General features: G+C 40.8%; 2 protein-coding genes across 3 annotated transcripts; one reads left to right on the top strand and one right to left on the bottom strand.

Annotated features, from left to right (window-relative positions):
• Positions 1–3: 3 nt before the first annotated feature.
• kif25 (kinesin family member 25) lies at positions 4–16,113 on the bottom strand. Of its 2 annotated transcripts, none has more exons than XM_064339222.1 (15): positions 15,855–16,113; positions 15,506–15,571; positions 14,921–15,043; positions 14,543–14,681; positions 12,587–12,690; positions 6,964–7,052; positions 6,689–6,761; positions 6,387–6,454; positions 6,115–6,189; positions 5,492–5,635; positions 4,419–4,595; positions 3,912–4,066; positions 3,128–3,370; positions 2,413–2,568; positions 4–2,033 (listed from the first exon to the last, which is right to left on the bottom strand). In XM_064339222.1, exons 1-15 carry the CDS (start codon positions 15,921–15,923, stop codon positions 1,876–1,878), a joined length of 1,839 nt encoding a protein of 612 aa, XP_064195292.1. In that variant the 5' UTR covers positions 15,924–16,113; the 3' UTR covers positions 4–1,875. The 2 variants fall into 2 exon arrangements, with proteins under 2 accessions (XP_064195292.1, XP_064195293.1); XM_064339223.1 differs by having other exon boundaries at positions 6,689–6,728; positions 15,855–16,102.
• Positions 16,114–20,068: 3,955 nt separating this feature from the next.
• ccdc167 (coiled-coil domain containing 167) lies at positions 20,069–24,746 on the top strand. The gene is made up of 4 exons (XM_064339220.1): positions 20,069–20,293; positions 20,671–20,765; positions 21,899–21,951; positions 22,291–24,746. The coding sequence occupies exons 1-4, from the start codon at positions 20,243–20,245 to the stop codon at positions 22,392–22,394; spliced, it is 303 nt and encodes a 100-aa protein (XP_064195290.1). The 5' UTR covers positions 20,069–20,242; the 3' UTR covers positions 22,395–24,746.
• Positions 24,747–25,705: the final 959 nt, after the last annotated feature.

Here is a 25,705-nt window from a genome sequence, read left to right as displayed (position 1 = left end):
ACATTGAAAAGCCTACTTGTTTATTGTATTAAAGACAGAAATATGAAAACAACCTATACAGTGTTCTTTTAATTTGGCGATATTTCACTAGCTTTATTTACAATGTGCAGTATTTAGCCTAAACCAGCAACATCCTCATAGGTAACCAAACGGTTGTAGGATAAAATCCTGACTAGGGCACAGCTGTTACATCCTTGAGTGAGGTTCTTTGTCTGAACCTCTCCAGACCTGGGTAGAAGGAATGCAGCTTATGGATGGAATGAAAAATGTAAGCAATAAAAATCACTCCACAAAAGGGCATATGCTAAGAAAATTAATAAACTCAAAACATTTTTTTTTGTCCAAGATAGTGATGTTTCAAAGATCTACAATGTATCTACCCCCTCAACAATACACATATTACTAAAGCCATTCAATATTTATTACACAACAGAGGGCTCAGTTCAGCTCAAGGGCTCAAGACAGCATGTAGGGAAGATGTGAGTACGCACAGCTGAAAATAGTATACTGTTCAGTGAAAACAGTGCATCAGAAGACTTAAAGGCTTGACAACTGCAGTGCATTGTGGGGTTTTTTGTACAGCATATACGTATATAGAGAGCCTAACTGCTATATGGCATCTCTAAGTCTAATTTTGGCTATGTTCATCCAGACCTGAAAGTATTTTTAAGCAAAAGTTAATGCCAATTCTTAAATGAAAAACTGTAAGTCCATAAAATTTTTCTCCTAATGTACTGTTCATAAGCAAAGGTTGGTGCAAATCTCAATTACTCAAAGCTGCTGCCAATAACCCACATACTACTCCTGAGGGGCAATATAAATTCAGCCATAGTTAAATGGAAGAAAATACAGGTATTTTAAATAACGGACACCTGAGCCAAGCTCATATGTACTGCATTTGGATATTTTTAATCTGACCAGACTAGTCAGTCATTTGGTTTCATAGGTATTTGCTGAGAATCTGCACTTTAAGCAAATTTGAATTATTTGATTACAAATCTAAAATTGTGGAGTACAGAGCCAAATCGAGAAAAAGTGTTGTCCCACACATTATGGAGGGCACTGAATTAGCATTCATTTCAGTTTTTTGCAGTAATAGCTGATGACAGCCATATATAAAATGGTTAGTCCTCCCAGTAATGTTGTCAGCAAATCTAAGGCTATGATCACACTGCAGGCCTTAGTGTTCCATGCCGAGTTATTGCGAGATCCGATTTTTATATATTTTCAGCTGTTCACATTAATTTTTTTACTGTGACCTATCCAATACAAGTGAGAACTGATTGCTCCCCTGAAATGACCCGTATGCGCAAACTGACAATAACAAAAGATGTCACACCTGACCTGCCCACACATTAGCCGAAAAATGTTGCAGAAATAAGCAACAAAACGAAAGTCAACAAATTTATGGCTCCTGAGTAAATTTTAAAGTTGATGTTGAGGACTCATTTAATTATTAAATGAGTCCATTTAATAATTATAAAACAGATAGTTCCGGTCCTGGATGCTGATTGGTCAATACAGTGTTTCAGCCATGCTAAAATACATTATATGAAACAGCTAAGGCACGAGACACCTGTTCACCTAACTGTGCAGACTATAATAGCACTGCGCACCTTTAACATGGACCGTTGACAGTAGCTGTTCTGAAAAAACAGATCTGTGTCACACAGGGAAAAAATCTGATTTGGCCTACTTCTACTTCTTCACAGTGTGAACGTAGCCTAAGGGTCTGTTGCATTTGGTTTCATATGTCTTTTAAACTGCATGGTTTATTGTCTGCTATTTGTGGTTTCAGAGGGGAGGGAAAAAAAGAAACATCTACAAGGTCGTAGTATACATCATGGATGCACACAGCGCAATGGCCACTGGGACTTAAACTCGTTTAATCTTGAGGGCTGCGTTCTTCCTTCGCGCAGGCTCTCTCTGCACCTGCCGGGCCCGGGTCCCGAAGCCCAGGGACTGCAGCGACTCCGCCAGGAACCTCTGCGTGGGGGAGACGCACAGCATCACCAGCAGCTTGGCATCTCCTCCTGGAGCATGGTGGCGAGAGGAAAAAAAGGAGAGGTGAGGGAACAGTGGTGCTCCTGTAACCCAGGACGGGCAACCCTGGTCCTGCAGGCTTCAGCCAATAATGCTACAGCTGACCAGCTGTGTAAACCAATGAACAGTGTTCAGCTGTCACTCAAGAGCTTGTCAATAAATGTAGCCAATTACACAGCGGGTCCCCAGGACTGAGGTTGGGAACTACTACTAAATACCAGATATAGCTAGTTCTCCTCAATTAGGCTATTTAGGAGAGTAATTAGGCTATTTCATCACCGTCATTTAAAATTGTGGATGCATGTACTCTTCGTTCTCCGCACCCTCTCTTGGAGAATGCTCATGGCAGGGGCCTGCGGTGAGCTTTACCGATAGAGTCCTGCAGCAGGTGCGTCAGCTTGCTGTTCCTGTAGGGCACGTGAGGACGCTGCTCGGCCAGCGCGCCCAAAACGTCCGACAGGGCCGAGAGGCTGCGATTGATGCAGGACGTCTCCCACAGGGCAGCTCCAGTCACCCCCGACATACCTGCAACACGAACCCCCACGTCACCATGCTACAAACATGCTGCAAAAACTACATTTTACATGAACTCAAAATCACACACAAACACCCAAATGTAATGTAATAAACAAATATAGCACAACAACCTGCTGATAGACGCTCAGTAACGGTGACAAACAGCAGAACAGCCTGCTTATAGATGCGCTGCGGTCCTACACATTATAGCAGGGATTTCAAACTCAAATCCCACAGGGCTGGAGTGGCTGGCAGTTTTAGTGCATTTCAGCACTTAATGGCTTAATGTAAGTCACTGACTGACTAAAGAGTCCACACACCTGCATTCCAAGGCCTGACTTCACTATTGATTAAAATGAAATCACAGAAACCTGTAGAAACTGTGGCATTCCGGGACTGGAGTTTGAGATCTCAGCCTTACAGCCATTCTTTGTGTATTGTGCATTGTACTGTTAGATCAGAAATGCACTTACTGCTCACTTGTGAATAATTTCGTGTGAATATCACAGGAGACAGAAGTAAACCTACAATTTCACTTGTTTTAATTCGGCTTCAACACCAAACTCACCCACGCATTCGCTGCCGGCCAGGTCCACCAGTTGCAGCTTGGTCCTGATGGGGGCCTGGGCGATGCTCGGCCTGGGGGAGGGGTACGGCGAGTGGCAGGGGGAGTGGCAGGGGGAGGAGGCGGGGCTTGCCGACTGCTCGTCCAGCCTGCGGCGGCCAGAGGCGGCCCTACGGCAGCGGGGGCTCCACCACTCCTTCTGGTGCGAACGCTGGACGTCCTTCCGGGCACTCTGCAGCCTACGAGCTGCACGCCACCAAAGATGGTGGAGCAAAAGACAAGATGGAAACTTGCAAGTCAGTGAATGGTGTCGACATGCTGTAATGACACTGTAGACCGTCAGGGGAACTTACCGGACTTGCATCAGCACCAAACATTCCTAATAATGTACTTACATGAACACTCCAGCGAAACACAGGTTTTAAGTGAGCTAGCTAGCAAGCGAGTTCATTAAACAGTCTATTTGTCAGTCTAATAAAAAAGTGTAGCAGTTATTCAATCCAGGAAGGTAACTTCCCAAACAGGTGTCAAATCTAGTTCATAAACACATAAAACATGAGCATTGTGGAGACTTGTGCTGGTATATCTTACACACGAAAGAGCCAAATCTTCATTTTCATCAGAATATTGTCTTATTACATTATGTAATTATATGTAAATTTACATATTGGCATTTAGAAGGTGCTCCAGTGCAGTGTGATGTGCACAGCATACACACAGGTTTAGGAAACGCATGGTGGTGTGATGCACTCCCATGTAATGGCTGAAAGAAGGAGGCCAGTCTCACCCAGCGCCAGGGCGTTGGGGCTCTTGGAGGTGACGGTGAGCGTGACGATGAGGTGGGAGCGGGAGGAGTCTCTGTGGACCAGGGTAGGGCTGCGGGCTCTGAGCCTGAGCACGGCGCTGAGCACCTGCATCACATCCGCTGAGCTGCACACCAACCTAACACATACGACAGTCACATCCACATGTGCTTAACACATACAGCAGTCACATCCACATGTGCTTAACACATACAGCAGGCACATCCACATGTGCTTAACACATACAGCAATACAGCAGTCACATCCACATATGCTTAATTCATACAGCAGTCACATACACAGGTACATGATATATACAGTAGAGTTGCATCCACACCAATACTCACGCACACACACACACACACACACACACAGTCACATTTGTACCAACCTAGCATGCACGCGCGCGCGCACACACGCACACACTCACACACAGAGCAATCAACCTAACCAAACCCAGTATGGGAGAGCAGGCTGGGTTGGGAACTCACTCGTAGGTGAGAGCAGGCACCTCACTGGTGCCCGTGCTGGTGGTGATCACGTCCCTCTTTACCCCCGCGGCCCCGCCATCGCCGTCTTTGGACAGGAGGTCGAACACCTCGTTGTTGTACACCTCCACCACCGACACCTCCACTGTGTGGTTCTCAGCCGGCTTCTCTGAGATCAACCTGCCGGACACAGGTCAAGGCACAGAGCACAGTGAGCATGTCCGTCTGTCTACAGTTAGTGCGGGATCGGCCAGAGGTAAGCAATGTCTTCCTACAGTCTACGGTGTGTGGTCTGGTGTATCAGTTGAGAGAAGCACAGCGCGCAGTCTGATGTATCAGCCATGAGAGACACAGCATGCAGTCTGGTGTATCAGCTAAGAGAGACACAGCATACAGTCTGATGTATCAGCTGAGAGAGGCACAGCATGCAGTCTGGTATATCAGCTGAGAGAGGCACAGCATGCAGTCTGATGTATCAGCTGAGAGAGACACAGCATGCAGTCTGATGTATCAGCTGAGAGAGACACAGCATGCAGTCTGGTGTATCAGCTGAGAGAGACACAGCATGCAGTCTGGTGTATTAGCTGAGAGAGGCACAGCATGCAGTCTGGTGTATCAGCTGAGAGAGGCACAGCATACAGTCTGGTGTATCAGCTGAGAGAGGCACAGCATGCAGTCTGGTGTATCAGCTGAGAGAGGCACAGCATGCAGTCTGGTGTATCAGCTGAGAGAGGCACAGCATGCAGTCTGGTGTATCAGCTGAGAGAGGCACAGCATGCAGTCTGGTGTATCAACTGAGAGAGGCACAGCATGCAGTCTGGTGTATCAGCTGAGAGAGGCACAGCATGCAGTCTGGTGTATCAGCTGAGAGAGGCACAGCATGCAGTCTGGTGTATCAACTGAGAGAGGCACAGCATGCAGTCTGGTGTATCAGCTGAGAGAGGCACAGCATGCAGTCTGGTGTATCAGTTAAGTGAGGCAGAGCATGCAGTCTGGTGTATCAGCTGAGAGAGGTACAGAGCATGCGGTCAGCTTTATTAACTGAGAAAGGAGCTGAGCATGCAGTCAGCATATACCTGAAGAGCTCTGCAGCTGATTTGGGGATGATACCCTGTAGTGGGGTTCCCTCAGGTCCCATGAGGTCCTCAGTCTGAGATCCGATCATCGTGTGTGTCTTCCCACTGCCCGTCTGACCATATGCCATAATACACACATTGTACCTGTGCAAACAAAATAAGTAAGGACAGACCACTGGAGACCTGTTTATTGCCAGCTGTCCTGTCTGTCCTCGATTTGAGTGTGGATTCCCACCTCCTGCCTAGTTCGGGGATCTCAAACTCTGGTCCTGGAGGGTCAGAGTGTCTGTAGGTTTTTGTGGTTTCCTTTCAATCAGTAGCAAATTTGACCCAGGAAACCAGGTGTGTACAACTGCACTGTAGCCAATCAATGACGGAAATTAAGCCTTAAGCTGTGAAATATTACAAAAACCATCTGGCACTGTGGCTCTCCAGGACTAGAACTTGTTGATCCTGTTACATCTCCTTGACATACTCCATAGGTTCCACCCTCCCCTCTCTTGTGTAATGCACCTTATTGCTACAATCAAAAATACAGTCATTTATATGACGTGACTGCATGTATAAACTCTATGTTAATAACATTAGCAAGCTGAGAGCTGATGGTGGTTTTCTTGACGTACCCATCCAGCAGAGAGGTCAGCAGCGGCTTCACTTCATCAGAAACATTTTCTTGGGAGTCCTCCGGACCATGTACCCTGCAAATCAAATACCCCATGGTGACACACAAGTTCCTCCCACTTTACAATGGAGCTGGATCCAAATACTACTATATTGTCACACAGTGTTACTGACATTAATAGGGATACAACTGCTTTCCTTTCGTAAAAAAAAAAAGTATAAATATTTCGGTAGTCCCTGTAACCAAGGATCAATATTAGCACTATCAATGTACCTCTCAAACTCGAACATTTTGCTCATCGCTGAGGCCCCAGATTTGGAACAGTTCACAAGAACAGAGTCCTGAAATAGTCAAAAACCAAGCAAAGATGAATTCATCACGCTGCTCCTATATTCAACATTAAACAAGCATTTAATAAGAACTGGTTCTTTAAAAAGCATGTTGGGATAGCAGTAGATTTCTTCATACAGCTAATGAAATGTTCTGAATTGTAATAAGAATCACACAGTGATCAACACAGGAAACATGAAAGACAAGTATTCAATCAGTGCCATTGTAATACAGTACATACTTACATCATTGACTGCGTGTACAACCTCCTCTGATAATGTGGAACTAGGTAGAACAACAGGAGTGAGTACAGCTTCTCTAACCATTCAACAAATATAGAAAGGACCATTTATTCAGATATGAAATTAGAAAATAAAGCATGTTATCATGGTAACCAAAAGTCATATTTAACTGAAAATTACTGGTATAAATGTACAATGTAAAATAGATGTGAAATGTACTCTTTCCCACATCTGTTAAATCTACTGAGTGCAGAAAGCCAGATATCTGCTGTATTTACCCAGTCCCTGAGGCTGACTGTCCTGGTGCACTGTCAAAGGGCAGAACTGGACGCACCCGACAGTGAACTCTGATGTTCCCCCTCAGCTCCTGGTGAGAAGGAGATGAAGGAAAGATAGACAGCTCACAGACCAAAGCTTACAGTCCAATGAAAACGCACAGACCAAAGAAAGCTCATCGATCAAAGAAGGCTTGTAGACCAAAAAAAGCTTGTAGACTAAAGAAAACTCACAGACTGCAAAAAATTCCCAGCCTCACAGATGAATGAAAGCTCACAGCGTCACAGACCAATTGGAAAAAATAGCAATGTCAACAAATCATATCCGTTTCATATCCATTTCTAAGCATCTAGGGTACACAACATCCCTATTGCCAATGTTAAAATCTCAACTTCGGCTTCTAGTGCAATGTAGCAGGGAGGACAGTGGCCTCTCATCCTCCCCAAGCCTCAATAAGAATACATTCAAATGTAACAGAGAGAGAAGCTTGCTATAAGATAGCTGTGCAAATGTATATATTTTTTCAATTGTAGATTTTTTTAATTGTAGTTTTTTAATTGAAGGTAGTAGGGCAAGAAGATGTAGTTATTTTTGTTATTTATTGTTTGAAGAGGTTAGCGAAAGAATGTATTTGACACTAGCTAACGTCTAATATTGACTAGCATCTAATTTTAACTAGCAAGCTAACTATGTTAGCTAGCTAATAACACTTTACTGGTCAGGGCTTTTGTTTTTTCATCCTTTACAGATTACGTGTCCCAATACTCGAAAAATGTATCCGTCTTTCCTCCACTACCACCTCGTCTCCTTCAAGCCCCGGAAACCAATCTCCCTCCCTCTAATGTCCCAAAATATGAGGAGACAAGCGAAGCAGCTTCAAACTCAGGTCCTTGTCTCCTCCTGGCAAAGGATACATGGATGTACCCTACCATGCAAGTCTTTTTACATTTGACATGTGACATCATCATGCTCACGCCTACAAAGTTTGAAAGACCATTCCACAGTATCTGACACAATCCAAACTTTAGAAAGCGGAAATGGCAGAAAACCTGACTTTCCCAATACGGCAAATTTGCATGTGGTTCAGTAGGCTATTATTACAGACAGCATCCTAGATTAGATTGTCTACAATGGATAACAAAATGTCAGTTAGTTTTGTGGCTCTAATCCAATAGTCAAATTCAGCCATTTAAAATAGAGCAGCAGGTTTTTTATTTGCTTGTATGCATGTTGCTTTTGAACATGACTAAATATAAATAACTACCCCAGATGCCACTATATCAGTATGCAAATAGTATGTGTGAATGAATCCTTTCCAAAGGATGTATTTATTGCCAACAAATAATTTGATTACAGATGTTACCATGGGAAATAATTGTTTTTAAATGCGAATACTGAATATTAGGAAACAATAACTCAGATAATATGAAGCGACAGATTAGTTTCACTAACCTGCAGACATGTTTCTGAATTAAATGCAATGAAATGGCAATAGAATGTAGGCTGTCACTGTATAACTATGAGGTCAATTAGAGCTCTGCATGTTCAGACATTGGGCAGAAATCAGGATTCTGGAATTACAGTAAACGGTTATGTTTGTGTGTGCTGAGATCTAATGTTGCTGATTACATATGAACCAGTGTCTCAACGCTAACCGCAATGCCAGGTTCATGTTTGTACAGGCTACTGTACATGCAACAACTTGTACTTGAAACCTATTGATTGGGTATGGGACTGTTTGTGGGTTTAGCAAAACATAACGCTTACGATAGGTCTATTTAATCATAGATGACATCGACTTTGATGACGGAGAACCAGATAAGCTGTCCCCATTTTCTTCAAGCCTCCTTGTTCTCTCCTTTCCTCCACTCACCTCCTCCCCTCCTTTCCTCCACATACTTCTGGGTAAGAGACAAGTGGTAGTGGGGGAGTGGAGGAAAGGAAGTGAGCAGTGAAAAGTAATGGGACGCACCCATTGAGAATGGGAGACCATTCGATCACCACCTGAAGCAACAGGAAGACATGCCATTCAAATGTAGTTTTATAGGCCATTAGCAAATAAATTTTGTGTTCTTGAGTTTTTTGTTATTTTTTTGTGTCCCAATTTTAGAGATTTTTTATTTTTATATATTTAGATTAAGATCTTAGTATCTTTACAATGTCTTCTGAATACCTAATGAAACATTTGCATTTCTTGAATCTACAGTTTAACTCATTATTATGCACGTATAGTCAATTTTGTAATTATGTACGTCAGTCATCTTGGAATTTTGTAATGAAATTAAGATTGAAGATTTAATAGCGGAACAATTAGCTTATCAACTTTTAGAGGTTATTTTAGGGGTGATTTTCACATGCCCCCCCCCCTGGACCCCCGTCTTTTCGCAAAATAGCACTCACGCACAATTATTGAACAAAAATATTCCTGTAGAGAGAATCCAGAAATAATGTTGACCCATTTTTATTAGGCTTTCTCCTCCTCTGATTGCAGAGCCCCTGACTCATATTTTTAATCTCACAATTCTCTCAGATGTCATCCCTAAAGTATGGAAAGCTGCGCATGTGCTACCACTGTAATCTAATCTAATCTAATCTAATCTAATATAATCTAATCTAAACGAATCACTCCATAAGGGTGGTGATCCTAGTGACCTTAATAATTATTGCTCTATTTCTAAACTGTACTGCTTGGCTAAAGTTCTAGAATCCCTTGTGAACAAGCAGCTTAAAGCCTTTCTCGCTAGGTACTCCATTCTGAGCAATCACCAGCCAGGATTCAGAGCTAATCATAGTACAATTTCTGCTACAACTCTTGCGTTAAATGACATAGTGACCTCTCTAGATAATGGGCAACATTGTGCTTCTCTTTTTGTGAGTCTGTCAGCATTTACATCACTGGGGACTGTACTCATCCTTGCGTGCTGTAAGGTGAGCTGGCCCTCTCTGTCTCAGGGAAGAGATCAACATTGGTTCTTGTTTTCATATAAAGCACTTCTCCAAAAGCTACCTCCTTATATTTAATCTCTTATTGACTGGAGAGCTGGAGCCTATCAGACTCGTTCTCAGGACTGGCTGATTCTCCATGTGTCGCAGGTGGACTCAGAACTGGGTGAAATTGCATTTAGATACAGTGCTCCTCACGCCTGGAATGAGCTACAGTGTGCATTAAAGCTGAACTTTGATTACCATGGGCCAAATCAGGACCCTGATCAAGAAACTGGACAGCTCTGAATGTGAATGTTCTGACTGAATTGAACTGTAAGATTGTTTTTATTTTATTATTATTATTATTATTATTATTATTATTATTCTTGTTTTTGTTATTATTTATGTATTTATAATTTTGTTCATTTTTATATAGACATTTTATCTCTTGTTACTTTAGCTTTGTCTGTTGTCTGTTTTTTTTCTCTTTTGTAATCAGGGTTCCATTGAAAAAGAGACCCAGTGTTGCAATGTGATTCACCAGTACAAATAAAGGTTCAATGCCCTCCCCTGTTTCCACATCCACCAGCTGCCACTGAAACTAAATAACTGGTGGGTACAAGGTAGGGATGTGACGGTATGAAAATTTCACGGTATGATAATTGTACTACTCAATATCACGATTTTCGGTATATCATGGTATCAGGTTTTAAGCTAAAAAAAAAAATCACACAGTTTACATCTCTATATGTTTATTTATGGCTCTGCAGATTGTTGTTTTGATCAATTGCAAAGTTGCTGTGGAATATATATTGCCCCAAATAAATACTACTGCTTGATTGGATCCCCGCCGTTCGATTTCCACTTAATTCTGCATGATTAATGAACAGAAAGTTACCAAGTTGGCTAAATTAGCACCAACGTTACCCTGCTGTTCCCGACTACAGTCTGAAACACTGCCAAAGAGGTGGTGGCATTAACCCCTAGGACTCTAAATGGTTTTTGGCCGTTTTTCACTACCTTCGTTTTTTTTGTTTTTTACATGGTAATTAAGAAGAAGCCCCAAGTAGACTATTACATGCCAGTTTTACTATAAGTTGCTTGGCAACCCAAATCTACCAAAAAATTCTACTTCTATGAGTTAGATAATCAAAAATAGCAGTTCAAAGCAAAAAAATTCATTTGCGTTTTATGAAAAAAAAATGTAATGTATTTCCAAAAGTACATGTCTCACCACAATAAAAACATCCTGCAATGTCAGTCCAGGGTGTATGTAGTACCCACACCAAATATCATGTCAATTGAACTTGCCATTGCTTTGCAATGTGGCGTTATGTACATGAAGAGCCTGGTGCCTGAGAATTGCACCAGAAAGGACACTAGACCTAAAAATGTTGATAGAAATATGTTTTTATTCCAAAAGCTCAATTGAAATACAATATATACAACTAATTCCCAAGAACTATATACTATAAATAAAATTTTATTTTTATTTATGGTATAATTTTTTGTTTTTGTACAACAGTAAACTACAAAGAAAACAAAAATATTACTTTATTATTACTATATTATTTTCACTGCTGTTGGGAGTTACGGGAGAGCAGAGAATGCAGAGAATGCACATTTCAGAGCGCCTCAGAGACAGATAGAATAATAATACATATTTCAAATAATAAATACGACATTGAAAGAAAACGAAATATCAACTCGCTATCCCTGCTACCTGCGTGCTGTGTGCAGAGTACCGTATTTTTTATTTAGACACTGGCAGACTACAGCATAAATTGCATCTTTTGTTTATATTCAATATTAGTAATTTCAGCAAGAAACTGCAGCTGTAGACACAAAAAGGTTTGTTACATTATGGTAGCAACAGAACGATGCGGATTATATATATATTTACCGTCATTGTTTTATTATACCAGCGTGTTTTTGCACGTTTGCAGAGAAACGAAAATCCTATCAATAAAAATGGTTTAGCAATTTCTCAGCATAATGACGGATTCAAAGACTAAACAAACTCACCCGATACTGTCTTCAAACGGATCCATGCCAAAGAAAAGTACTTATTCACCCTCTCAAACTAACAAAGTTTAGCATGAACTGTGGCACAGTCCTCCATTGCCTCCGACGCTCCCCAAATGCGGGCGTGATTTGTTGACATAGTTAAAGCACCATAGATTGCACCTGAATGGCTAAAGATACATGCCACTCAAAGTTCAGACCCTCCCCATATTGATAAAATAAAGAAAAATGAGTCAGCTTCGGAAATTACGGAGATCTTCGTTGATGATGAATTGTAGTGAATTATGAAGCCAAAAGGTGCCATTCAGATCCATAAGGTTAAATGACACTAGCAGACACCCCAGGTCAAGTATTATATTATTTAATATGGGTTATTTAGATATTTTATTAGGGTAATGGTTGAAAAAAAATTCCACACATGAAAATAGCTTTTGTCACGTGATTTACTATTACGGTATTACGTTACGTTTATGATAGTACTATTTCATATTTGAATTTTACAGTATACCGTCATTCCGGTATACCGTCACATCCCTAGTACAAGGTATGAGGTGGGTATAAGTGCATTTGATCTATCAAAGTATCAGCCAGTAATATTGGCAAACGGATAGATGTATTTGACACACACTTCTCACCAGAGCATTATTGAGTGAAATCAGAGAAAGAGGCACTCACAACCAGAGCATTGTGGAGAAGCTTCCTCCTCAACCTCTCTGCCTTGCACCTCTCCTTCTCTTCCTGTAGGGAGTGCTGCAGAGCATCCACTTGAGCCTGCAAGGCTGAAACCAAAAATGATTCTTTTTCACACGCCACTTTCTAGCAGACAAAAAATAGAGTGGATGCCTAGAAAAGATGGCGTTGCCATACAGTGTGCCAAGATTCCTTTAATAAGACATTAAGACATTTAATACCAGTATTAATCCAATAGCAACTAAAAAATAATCAGGCTATGCTGTCTTATAAAATATGCTATTATTGAGTAACTGAAGAGGGACTAGTGTGCCAAAGTTTCTTCTGTTTAATTTTTAAAATATTTGTTGCACCTGGGTGTACTTGACTGTCAGGTGTGCACACAACAATTTTACCATTTTTAAAGATTTTTTAAACAACTGGTCATGGTTGTGAGGAAATTCAGTGACATCTTTCATCCACATTTCCAACAAGACTGCCATTACCAATTCATATAAGAGCACTGGAACTCAATGACATTCACTCAAACAATTAGCCTTGTCAGTCAAGTAATCTCATTGGAAACCATTATCGTTACAAAAAAGGAACTCAAAGAAACAAATTGTCAACATGATCAAATCGTTGTCAGGAGTGGCAGTAGCGGCCATGTTACGAAGTCCACGCACGCAGCCGCTTGGCCTCTGTCAGACAGGCGCTGACACCAAAGAGGCGGAGTTAACCTCACAGAGATAGATAAGAGTGGTCAGCTCTGTGGGAAGCTCGTAACCATGGCGTTCAGGTGACGCAGAGGATATTTGACCTTGCTGTACTCACTGACGCTAGCTTTCTGAGGACAGGGGGGATTATCCCTGGAACAGGCAGGCTAGTATTTGCCTACAAGAAAGCACACCAAAACCACTGTGAGCTGCAGCTTCTATGTCGAGGCTAAGGAAACCTACGATTATTTTCATCATGCGATACTGGCACACTTGAGCTCCTGAAGGTATAGAAACTGGGACTATATCGGGTGCTTTTAACCAAATCCCAGTTATTCTGTGCCAACTCTTTTAGATGCCTAATGTTAACCAACAAAAATTTAGTGACCCAGTAAATTAAAGTTAATAGGATCCCGTGTGAACTGTGAAGCCAAAAGCCACTAAACAAATCAGGTCTCCAGAATCCATTCAAAACGCTGTTAGAAGCTGTTCATTCCACTTTGCTTTCTGGTAAACTCCTGAAGCCTGGGCCAAGGAAAGAAATACAATAGGGTGGCAGACAGGAGAACAGCTAAATCCACAGAGTGACAAATTGCCCTATAGGAGAATAGCTAATGATGCATTCACATGGATCAGGGTAGATGGCAAAACGGAACTTTTGGGACAAACAGGGAAAAAAAGGCAGGACAGCACAGCAGCAAATAAAATATACATTGCTATAGTGATGTGGCTTGCTGGTTGTCCTATAATACAGACCATTTCCGACATTTTTGTTAATTTCATTAAGTACAACAGTAAAAAGTTAGATCTTTTTCAACTTCAATAGCAAGTGCCATCTGTCGTTGCAATCGATGGCATTCTTTGCCATCCTGACCAATTCTTACCATTGTGCCCTCGTCCAGTAAAATGACAACCGGTTTGCCGTCTACTGTGATTTATGTGAACGCAGCATTAATGCATGCAGAGTGACCGATTGCTCTGCAGGAGGGCAGCTGACTTCATACAGTGGCAGGTTCCTCTACAGGAAAACATGAGCACATGCTAATGACATGCAGTGACAGAACATACAGATTTCTTTAAATTCGCCAGTAACAGTTCAAAACGGAAAAAAAGATGATGTAGCCACACAACAAGCATTAACACAAGCATGAGTTCACAAAGAGTTCATCTTTTCAGGACTTCAACAGGACACAAACTCGCACAGGTGTTTTTCCTGTGTAGGACAAATTGAGAAAGAGACACTCACCCTGTATTTCGCCCGCGTCTCCCTGAGGGGCACAGCTGGCAGTGCCAACTCTCATCTGGAGCTCCCTGCTGTGCTCCTCCAGCTCAGTGGCACAGCTCACATACACGGCAGACACATCACGTAGATCCTGCTTCAGCACCTGCAAAAGGGCAAAGCCACATATTAAATTAAACAGTCCTTATTAAATGTAGCACTCCATGTTTATGTGAGAGCATGTAAAAGGCACAGTGCAAGAAACTTCGTCTTGAGGCATCCCGCTCTCCATTTATTACGCAGGAAATGGTTGGATGGCCAAATCCGTACGGCAGATTTGTACTTGCTGTATTGCGGAAATACATGAACACTTGTGCAGCACAATGTAATTGTTCTGTCTCCCACCTGGACTTCAGAGAGAAGCTTAGCTAGAGCAGTTTGTGTGCTTTCCTGCACATGTTTCTGGTGCTGGTGGTGCTTCTGGGCTTGAAGAATGTCTTCATTATCTCTGCGAAGTTTGCCCAGACACTATGGAGGTGAAGAGAGGGAGCTAAAACAAGCACTGGCAAAGCATTTGGAAAATACACATGCTAATGTATATCAGCACAATTGCAAATCGACTAATTTATAAGAGTCTACAATCTAGGCTACTAAACAATTTATGCACAATATTCCATCTATGGAATTAATAATTAACAGTTATTATAAAAATTACTTTGTCTTTTTTTGTTGTTGCATTCTTTAAAATTTACTCCTCATCTCCAATTACATTTGACCTAATTCAGAAAGTAGTTAAGCTAAATCAGGTGAAACTGGCAGACATCTGTTCAGATCCCAGAAAATAAGTACATTATCTTCCCAGACAGTCAGGCCATCTGTCAAACCAAATTCTTCAACGTTCTCTGGTTGCACTGAGATCTAATGACTGTTCTGATCATTTATATCAGCATATTTAAATACAGGTTACTGAGGTAAAATTAAGCTTCTCACCTCCGCAAGTCTCAGGTGGAGGAGAGCATTTTCAGTCTCCAGCTCCAAAATACGTTCCTCTTTACTCTGAAATTAGACGAAAACAAACTCAAGAACATCCTGGACAGGACAATACCGAGTGGTCGACATCGGCTACTGACAACAAAACATTACTAAAATGAGTGAATTCACTCGCTCCGAGTTTTTCGATTCAGTTCCCCATACAAACCTATTTCTACAGCAAAGACATTTCCTCCCCCGTCATGTAATTTCTAATTAGCCAGCTAGCCAGCAGCTCTCTTAGCCTAGGTTGACAATATTGGCTTGCTAAGCCAATAAAGTTAGATAGTCTACCTAGTTGGTAACTTACCCGAAGTTTGTGTTCAAGTAAATGTACCTGGTGAGCAAAAATTTGGTCTCGGTTTATAAATAATGGCATTTTGAGAAATTACAAGAAGCAGAAAACAAATTTCATCCAACCAAGACCAAATGACCCGTTAGCCTTCTGCTGTTTACTAATCCTCTTTCACACGGTGGATGCTGTCAAAATGAGCGTGTAGCTACGTAATTAGTCACGCATCGTTGTCTATGGGAACGCGCGATATGATTGGTTTCGTGTTTTTTGATTTTATTTGGAAAAATAAAGAACACAAACTGAAGAAAACTATTTTCCAATCGCCGATCAGAAGGGGGCCTTGAAGTTTCGGACTTAAAATATTAATGACACTTTTTTAATTAACTGGATTAAAAGATGAATGCAAAATAGGGTAGACTAAAATGTAGCCTAATTACTCCCCTGCAAAATTACCCCCATGAGCAAACTCTGCTTCTGTCTCTGTCCACACAGAATGTGGGTCGGGGTGGGATTTGGTCGAGCTATTTTGTTTATACTTGATATAGCCAACTAGTTGATAATGAAGGTAACATATGTATAATCTTTTTATGGAATTACATAACTTCTCTATACCTTTCAAAGAATATGATTGTGTTAGCAAAGCAAGCTTACAATTGATTATTGATCAACTGATCCTTTCCATAAAACCTCCTGTCCAAGAAAAAAATACAGTATTAAAATAATATAATCAGTCAATCTTTCTAAGCTAAAAAGAAGTGTATACCTCAGGGCCAATTCTTTTGGAATGCATGCTTGATGAAATCAACTGCCACAAAACTTGGTTATTCCCATACAAACTTTGTACCTTGAACAAAGTAAAAGAATCCATTTTAAAATTCTACACACTATCTACATATGTAATCACACTTTAGCTAAATACTAAGATATTGAAGATGTACGTGCATGCTTTTGTGACATTGCAGAGGAAACAATTGAACACATTTCATGAGTGTAAAGTAATGTCCTGTGATATGGTTTATTTTTATAGTCAATTCTTTGTGTATGTTAACATTAAAAGGTATAATTTGCTACTACAAAAATGATGAAAAGGTTGCTGAAATGTTAAAAAATGTTCTCATTTTGAATGGAAAATTTTATATACGTAAATTCACGAAATCTGGACCTATATGCTTCTTCTTTTTAATGGAAGTTAGACAACTCATTAAGTCACTTGTACTGATTTACAATAAAAAGAATAATTTACTGTTAGATGACTTTGGAAAAATATTCATCAGAACCCCTTTGAAGTTCCCTTTTGTCACTACCTCTGTGTTCTATTTATTTGGTTTATCACTTTTTTCTTCTTGTATAAATCTATTATATTTGTATGCTTCCGTGTTCTTACATTCGCTGTAAAATGCAAAGATTCAGGTTGAAACTTTAATTTAAAAAAAAAAGTTTTGTGATGGAGAGCAGATGGGTGTTAGCGATAAGCCTGATCTATTTTATTTTCATTTGAGGCTTTGGCAAATGCAAACATTTCACAAATATTATGGTTGTTATGGGTCTAAAAGTTGGAATAAACCTGAAATCCTAATTTAAAATTGGTTTCCTTGTTCAATGGGTTTACTATATGTTCTTGTTTGCATGTTTAGTCAGATACTCAAAACTTTTCTCTATTTTTACACTGAAGTGGAATAAAATCTAGTCTAGTGAGCAAGGAGGTTTATAGGACCTTTAAACCTACATGATACAAATGTGTGCATAGCAAGGATGACTTTTAAAGAAAATTGGGAAAATTTACAGCAAACCTAACCTGAAATTTGGTTTTTGTTTCCTGACCCTCTCTAGATTGCTAGAAAATCACCAGGGGATGTTGTGGTACATTCTAAGCTCAAGATTATCAACAGTATCTACAGGCATGTAGCACCTGACTTGAATGTTGTAATTGAAATTCTACCCAGCATCTACCCAGAACATTATTTGTATAGAACATGTCATACAAAGCAATACATTCTGCACAGCTAAACTGAATAACAAGTTCAGAAAAATGTAAGTGTATGAAGAGTATGTGTATGAGTATATACTACTATATATGTGTCTGAGGAAGAGTTTTCCAGAGGATACATTTTCTCTGTGAATGAATTGCATAAAGAAATTGCATAGGGCATACACATCCCCATCTAGACTCAAAAGATGGACCACAGCCTTTCAAAGTTATGTTGGCATGTCTGCAGAGAGGTAGGGACCCTGTGTCAGGATGCCCATAGCAACCAGGCAAACTTACAGAAATGGAGCCAGGCAAATGACTGAAGTGCCGAGCTGGCTTATTTTCTCCCCAGACATGCAGGCAAATGTGAGGGCTATTTACAGTGCAGGTAGTGAAACATTATCAAAACAAATAAACAACTAAACTCTACTAAAATCAATAGACACAACTGAAGTAACAAAACAAATAGACAGGGGTTGTGTTCTGGAGCATCGTGTCAGCGGGCAGCATCTCCTTCAAGCCCTGGAAGGCATGATCACAGTCCTCTGTCCAGACCACTCTGCCCAGGGCGGTGTTCCTGGTGAGGTCTGTTAAGACAGCAGCTTGAGTAGAGTAGTTAGAGATACACTTCCTGTACCAGCCCACCAGGCCCAGGAACTCTCTCACCTTATTCTTGGTGGTTGGCAGACTGCAGACCAGATCGCCTCTACCTTCTCCAGCTGAAGATGGATGACCCCATTACCAATGACAAACCCCAGGTAGGCTACTGAACCTCCCCCTTGGCTAAGGCACACGTCTGTGGGGTGATTATCAGTCCTGCAGACTGGATATGCTGTAGTACCTGATGTACCATAGATGGTCTCCCCAGGTATGCCACTGAAAAGTCTCTGGAGTCCTGCAGCTTATCCATAAGCCTCTGAAATGTGACTGGTGCTGCTTGCAGGTCAAAGTGCATCATGGTAAAATGGAATATCCAAAATGTTTTCTGAATGCTGTGAGCTCCCTCGTTTCCTTAGTCAGGTAATTGTCTCCTCCTCAGGTAATTGTCTGTAGCCCTTATTTCCAGGGTGGAAATAAATAAAATGTTGCTGTAATGTTTTGTGTATTTTCTTGCTTCAGACCCTGCAAATGTCCCAATACCAGCCACAGTAAAGCGGGCATGTATGTGCCCGCTTTACCAAACACGTATGTGTCTAAATATGTATGATATCCCTCATTGCACACAAACACAGTCTGGGCCAATCAAAACCCTCCAGTAAAACCTAAACAATTCATGCAGTGTCGATCAAAAGTACGGTAACGGCTGAATTAAATTCGTTTTTTTTGCTTTATATTTAAGGCATTTGGATTTAAGATAAGAAGGATGAATATAAGACAAAAGTACAGACAATCAGCTTTTATTTCATGGTGCTTACATGTGTATGTATAGCCATTTTACAGAAACTGCTGTTGGGCTGAGGCTTCCAAATTTCATTTGCTATGCAAAATTAAGTTAATACATGAACATGTAAATCAAAGCAATAAAGCCGAATAGCATATTTTAGCATTTTAGAGACTGATTTTTATTTGTGTTTTTTTTTAAAGAGCATAATACCCAGAAATGCCCCAAACACATTTTAGAAGAAATACAGGCAGAGAAGCATGGATTCTGAAAATATGCGCAAAGACAGTGCATCATAGATGTGTCTGAACATACTTATTTTATAATACAAGTAACCCTTAGACAAAGATAATATATGAATTTGTTACTGCCCTGGTTTCATTTAACTACTTTGGAAGGTAATGTGGGTGAAACCAGAGATGTTTTATCTGCATAAAAGGCACATGTTATATCAGCTTCCATCAGCAGTAACAAATGGGAAAACTGTTGATAGGGTAACCAGTTTAAGGTACCTTGGAACAATGTAGACAATTATCTATGTTTTGATACATAGGTATAGTCATATATGCTCAAGCCAAAGCAAAAATGGGGGGGACTCACACAAAAATACCTGTTTCTGTAAAATTGTAAAACATATATGCACAAAGTACCATACAATTTAAGCTGATTGACAATACTTTTGTTTCATATTCACGTTTTAATCTCAAATTCAAATGTCTTAAGTATATAGCAGAAATAACAAATCTCAGTCTACCATTCGCCTACCATAATTTTGAAGAACACTGCATAAAACTCCGACAAGTGAACTATCAATTTAAATATTGGTCTGGCAGCGCTATCCAAACTCCAGTACAGTAGGTGGCGGTGTGAACCTTTTCATAAGCCTACCCAAGAAGCATTTTTACAGTTTTCCGGGAGCGTGTCAGCTTGGCTAAGTTAATGGTTAATTCCACAGAACCAGGACTGTACGGTTAATTTAGCATTTGTCTCTGGTGTAGCTGACTGAATAACCTGTCTATTTGTTTTGTGTGTATTGAGAGAAAGGGGAGCAGAATGACGAAACCAAAAGAAAAAAAGAAAGAAAAAATAAGTGTCGCTAGTGAGGTTCGTTAGGAATATCTTTTGGCATTATTATTTGGCTTCATTATTTATGTATCGTAGTGGGATGCGTTGACAGTTTAGCTAACGTATAAAGCACATCTGTCTGTCGATAGCCTTCATTGAATTTTTCCCTGTATCATAACGTATAATGTTATTGAAATGTTTCGCACGGTTGCCAGCGCACTTTAAGTATAACGACTGCACTGTCACATTCGAAATAACATTTTCGGACGTGTGAACGTTCGCTACTAATGGTTTGCTAGCTTCCTGGAAATTGTTTTCTGAAGATTACCATGCAGGAACGCAGCGTGCTGGTCTGATAACAAATGGGAGCAAATGGCGTACCTTGCGGTGATTCCCTGATTTATGTACTGCACTAGATTGACCGCATCGAGGAGCGCAAATCGCTCTGCGAGGACAGCCTGGAAAGGGCGGAGTTCAGACGGCGCCGAGAGGAGCTTTCTGACCAGGAAAGGTGGGACAGTCTACGGACTCGATGTTTAAATTTTTGGCCAGAGCAACCATGATCCCAAATTTGCACAAGGCACAGCATTTTACTGCAGAGGTGAATACAGCAGAGTTAAGACACTGAAACGTTTCCCCGCTTTTGGTGTAAAAACGAATTTGATCCAATTGTTTACACAGCTACTTTAATTCCTGTATGGCACCAAAGCGCGCATAAAATATAAAAATAACCTTTGCACCAAGGACTTGCATCTACGAAATGTGTGGACCAGACCAGCTGCCTTTAGAATCATGATTAATTTGCCTGCAGTGTGGCAGCGGGCACCTGGGTTGGGATCCATTCAGTTTCAATTCAGCAAATTAACTGGAAGTACAATTCTTGAAGTAATTGATGACCATAATATTCTAATGGATTTTTTTCTGTTGACTTAATAAATATATTGAATTGCAATGGAATTGACTCCAATTTCATTACTGCAGAAATCTGCATAATGCTACTCATAAGCTGTGATCGACTCTCTGCCAGAAGTCCTTTAAAATCAGACCGTTACTTGAATTGTCCTGAACTTAAACAGACCTGTTCCTCTATATACTAACTCTTAGATGAGTTATCCATAAACTGTATATTACATTTCAAAATGGGTGACACACTTTGAACAAAAACAGTAAGTCAAGAGATGTTTTTAGTTTTTACATATTGTATAAAACAGGTTTAGCTTGTTTTATCAGCCAGGCCGTCATCAGTGTGGGCTGACCTCTGATGTGTCTTTATAAGGTAATGTGAGTGATGCTGGAGATGTGGCACACACAGTGCAACATGAGATGTGTAATTAGCCCTCAGGTATATTTACTTGTGCGCAAAAACCCTGACCTGAGATCTTGGTGAACAATTTGGCCTCAGTTTGTTGGATGGCATCTTGGGAAAGGACGGCACAGGAGGATACTGGGGTCCGGGTACGCGCAAGTACCTCCGGGTATTGCAGTATGCAATATGTGGCACACGGCGATATATAAAAGATGAAAACTTGATGCTCAAACCATGAATTCATGCCCAATCCTGTATCATCATCCTGACAGGATGATTTTGGTGAAATGTGAAAAGCAAACCTTAACGCTATCCTACCTGTTCTCTTCCTCGAATAGAGAAGCTCTAGAAGATGAAATGACGATTATGACAGAGAGAATCCAGAAGTATGGTGAGAGAGGTTTCTGTTTCCCTTTAATATGTGCATGTCCTGTGTGTGAAAACATACATCTGGTAGTTGTGTATGTCAGTCTGGAAATCTGACTAATGATGTGACTTTTTTACCCCTGATTCATGAGGAAATCTTAATGGCCTTAAATGTTTCTGGGGCCAATACAATTTGCCTATATTACAGTACATTCTCTTGACTGTTGACTGTCAAGGAGTGTCAAAGCTCCTGATGCTTATGGCTGACATATTTGAGCTTCTGGTTGAGAAATTTATGGTCTGAAAGTTAGTATTTCCTGACTGATAAAAAATGACGTCTCTGATTACCCGTCTCTCCCTGCAGAGAACCAGCTGGAGGAGCTGCGTGGAGAGAACAGGAGGAACATGCTGCTGTCGGTTGCCCTGTTGCTCATCAGCGCCCTCTTCTACTATGCCTTCAACAGCTAGCACCCAGTTCTGTGTCCTGGGCCTCCTCTGCCAGGCCCTAATCTACTGTGAAGGCATGCTGTGTGTCCACGATTGGTCAGGAAATACCTATTTTCATACCCTGAATGTCTCAACTGGAAGCAAAGGAATTGTTTATGCCATAAACACACATTAAGAGCATTCTGACAGCTTACAGTATATCAAAAGAAAACATTCATAAATAAAACCTAATGCTTGAAATTTAGGGTCTGAAAATCACTATTTCCTGGTTAATCTGTAGAAATCACATCAGAGCATGTGAGTGGACATATTTTTTTTGGATGAACTTTATGTCAGTGTTGGTTTCTTTTGCCTCATACCTTTCCTGTACATTAGCCCCCTAAACACCAGCTATACACTGCCCAACATGCAGTTGTGTATTACCATGGTGCTTCACAGACTTGGTCACCCAGTAAATATTTCTGCAAAGAGAAGGACCTTTAAAAGTACACTGGTATAATGCTGATGATGGAGTTAGGTGGTGTTTTAATGATGAGAAGGGTGGGGAGGAGTGCATGGGTGAAATGTAAAAACATGGTGCCAAAATTACTGTAAAGGTTTGAAGTGCTTTTATACATCTCTGGTGTCTGTCACATAGTCTGTATCACATTCTTGACTGCAGCCTTGGGAAGTTCCAGTCCTCCAGCTAAACTATTGACTCATTTGTACTCCACTAGCTGGGGTTCAAGGGGCCCTTGAGTGTCTGTGTGAGGGAGCCGAGTCAGCCGATGCTCCATGTGTGAATTGGCTATAATGGAAAGGTACTGTAACTGTTCTACATGTACAGCATAAGGACCAGTGGAATCATGCAGAATAATGGTTATTATAGTTGCACTAAAGCCTTCAGGACAATTGAGTCTTCAAGGCTTTTGAGGCCTGGAATTTCCCATTTGTGTCCAGGAAGGACTGTGCTTGTTAAGAGTCTTCCATTACTACCAGAGACTTCATCTACTTTGACTTTTTTAAACCAAGTCCTCTCTTTTCTGTCATTGTATTTCTGTCTGCCTTATGGTGCTGCAATAATGTTTTGTACTGAGCAATTTATACAGTCAGAACTTTGTAAAGGCTCTTCCTGTTACAACTCAACACCATTTAAACATTTTAGCATCCAAATGGCTGCTCAAGCCAGTGTCAGTATGCTGGGTGGGGAGACATTGGTACTACTTCAGAGTTGAAACTGGTCACACCTTATACCTGCAGTACTTGAGATGAAATACTAGTTTCCTTTCTGATTATGTAATCATGCATCAATGCTGTTAACCCAAGTTTGGATACATGGACCTTCCCATGAGACTTTCAGAGTAAAAGCTGCAGTTAAAATAGATGTCGAAAGGAAGACACTTTAACATCCTTCCTAGTGGCCATATTTTGTACGTGCAGGTGGCATATGCAGCAACTCAATTAGTGGTATTTATTTTGTAAGATTCAACTGTCGTTTTTCTTATGCCAGTATGCTACTGTACTAGCTATGAAGATTTTGAAAACATGTAAAGCAAAAGCCAATGATGGACAAAGTGTTTGATTACTACTGGATACATTTCCACTATAATGCTTCTCATTGCACATCATCTGAGATGTCAGAGAAATTGACCTAATTAAGTTAAGCACTAAGGGACCTATTCAGACTGATACTTGCATGCAAAGTGAACTTAATTCCAAAATTGTGTGCCTTGGCAGCCAGTTTAGAGTTACGTGCCAAATATGGACTCGTGTGCAGGACGTCGTTTCCTGTTTTGTTTAATTGTGGTCTTATTCTTTTCATATAATTTTCAGTTTTAGGGTGATGACTTGCAGTGGTATTTTACTGAATGCAGTGCAGAAGCAGCCTGTTTAAGTATTTCATGTTTCATCTGTGCTTAGAGGAGTTGTAGGTAGTAGGTATGCAGAAAGTGGAATTCCAGTGGCAGTATTTGTATCCAGCTGCACACATGGAATGCCTCCCAATACCCAAGATATGGACATCAGCTAGTCAAAGTACCTGCTTTAAAAAAGTCTTAACTTTGACTTGGCAAGAAATTCTTTAACTGGTAGCTCTAACAAGTGACTGAGCTGTTTTCGTTTCAAGGTCTCATTTGTGCAATTGGAAACTATATTTAGAAATCAAATAAACATATATGCACAAATATATTTTAAAAACTACACTTGGATGCAAGAAGCTCACCTGCTGCATTGAGCTGCCACTTAAAGTGTTAAGCAGGTGTAAATTTGCCAATGTCTGAATAGGACCCTAAGTGACAGTGTTTTACATTGGATTGTGAAATTCAGGAACACTTGATTGTGCTTATATTTGGCTCCAAGAATGTATGTCGCTATAAAGGTTGCTTGTTGAAGTAACGCTGCTTTCCCTAAAATTATGGTGTGATTTGTTACATAAATACCCACTTCAATGTGAACACTGGCTGTAGGCCTGAAAACTTCCAGCAAGCTTCATGCAGTTGCCTATATGTGCCAAGATTTTGAGGATGTAGTGAAACGGCTATATTGGGATAAAATTATAATCCATATGCCCACAAGTGTTCCTTCATATTAATTTTTAAGCGGTTCCACTGGTGAAAGGACCAGTCACATTGTTACAGGTGTGAACAGTATTAGCTGCAGAAACGGATACGTGTACTGTGTAATGCTGTCAGTGTAGCGAGTGATGTGTTCAGAGTTCCATCCAGGTTCAGGTTTTCTCCCCTATATAAGTAAACTAACTATAGACATTCTCCTTAACAGACACCGTTTCCACCTGAAAACAGAGAAGAAAGTAGACCGTGTGTCCAGCTAAGGCAGTAGTTCTTATTGCAGTCTAGACTCTAATCATGATGTGCAAGTGTCACACTGGCTGACAGCTCCACAGGCTGATGCACACTTGCCCGTAGCGCTACCCAGGCAGGGTGACCAGCAGTGACTGTGGTACAGTCCCACCTCACTGCACAACAGCGCCTCCGCTGGCCGAATGGGCGCTTGCGGTTTTGTCCTTAGTAACACAGCGTACAGCTAAGTAAATTTAAAAAATGGTTTACTATCTTACAGTTTTACATTAAATATCATGCGTCATATTCCAGTGGAGTGAGCTGACCTTATATGAGACCAAGCTGCTAATGGATGAGGGACGATTCATGACTACGGGGTTATCAGCCTACTGCCCAGTGACCCTTAAAGTCTGTTCCTTAGTATATGAGCCCAAACAAGTCATGCAGCTATTAGGCTAATAGTTTCTGTAGACACATACAAATACAAATCTGCTACTGCAGTATGTGTGACCCCAGTGACACAGACAGGCTACAGGTTATTAATAACTGTAAAGG

The sequence above is a fragment of the Anguilla rostrata genome, chromosome 6 (genome assembly GCF_018555375.3).
Source record: "Anguilla rostrata isolate EN2019 chromosome 6, ASM1855537v3, whole genome shotgun sequence".
Taxonomy (NCBI): Eukaryota; Metazoa; Chordata; class Actinopteri; order Anguilliformes; family Anguillidae; genus Anguilla; species Anguilla rostrata.
Note: the sequence above shows the minus strand (reverse complement) of the source record. Positions and strands in the feature narration are given on the sequence as shown.

Coding starts and splice junctions, on each gene's coding strand:
- kif25 (XM_064339222.1), bottom strand. CDS start 15,923: ATGCCATTATTTATAAACCGAGACCAAATTTTTGCTCACCAGGTACAT. Junction 4,067..4,418: donor GTGCCTGCTCTCACCTACGA/GTGAGTTCCCAA, acceptor CGTATGTGTTAG/GTTGGTGTGCAGCTCAGCGG. Junction 2,569..3,127: donor GGCCGGCAGCGAATGCGTGG/GTGAGTTTGGTG, acceptor TTCGTGTTGCAG/GTATGTCGGGGGTGACTGGA.
- ccdc167 (XM_064339220.1), top strand. CDS start 20,243: ATGACGAAACCAAAAGAAAAAAAGAAAGAAAAAATAAGTGTCGCTAGT. Junction 20,294..20,670: donor AAATAAGTGTCGCTAGTGAG/GTTCGTTAGGAA, acceptor GTACTGCACTAG/ATTGACCGCATCGAGGAGCG. Junction 20,766..21,898: donor GAGCTTTCTGACCAGGAAAG/GTGGGACAGTCT, acceptor TTCCTCGAATAG/AGAAGCTCTAGAAGATGAAA.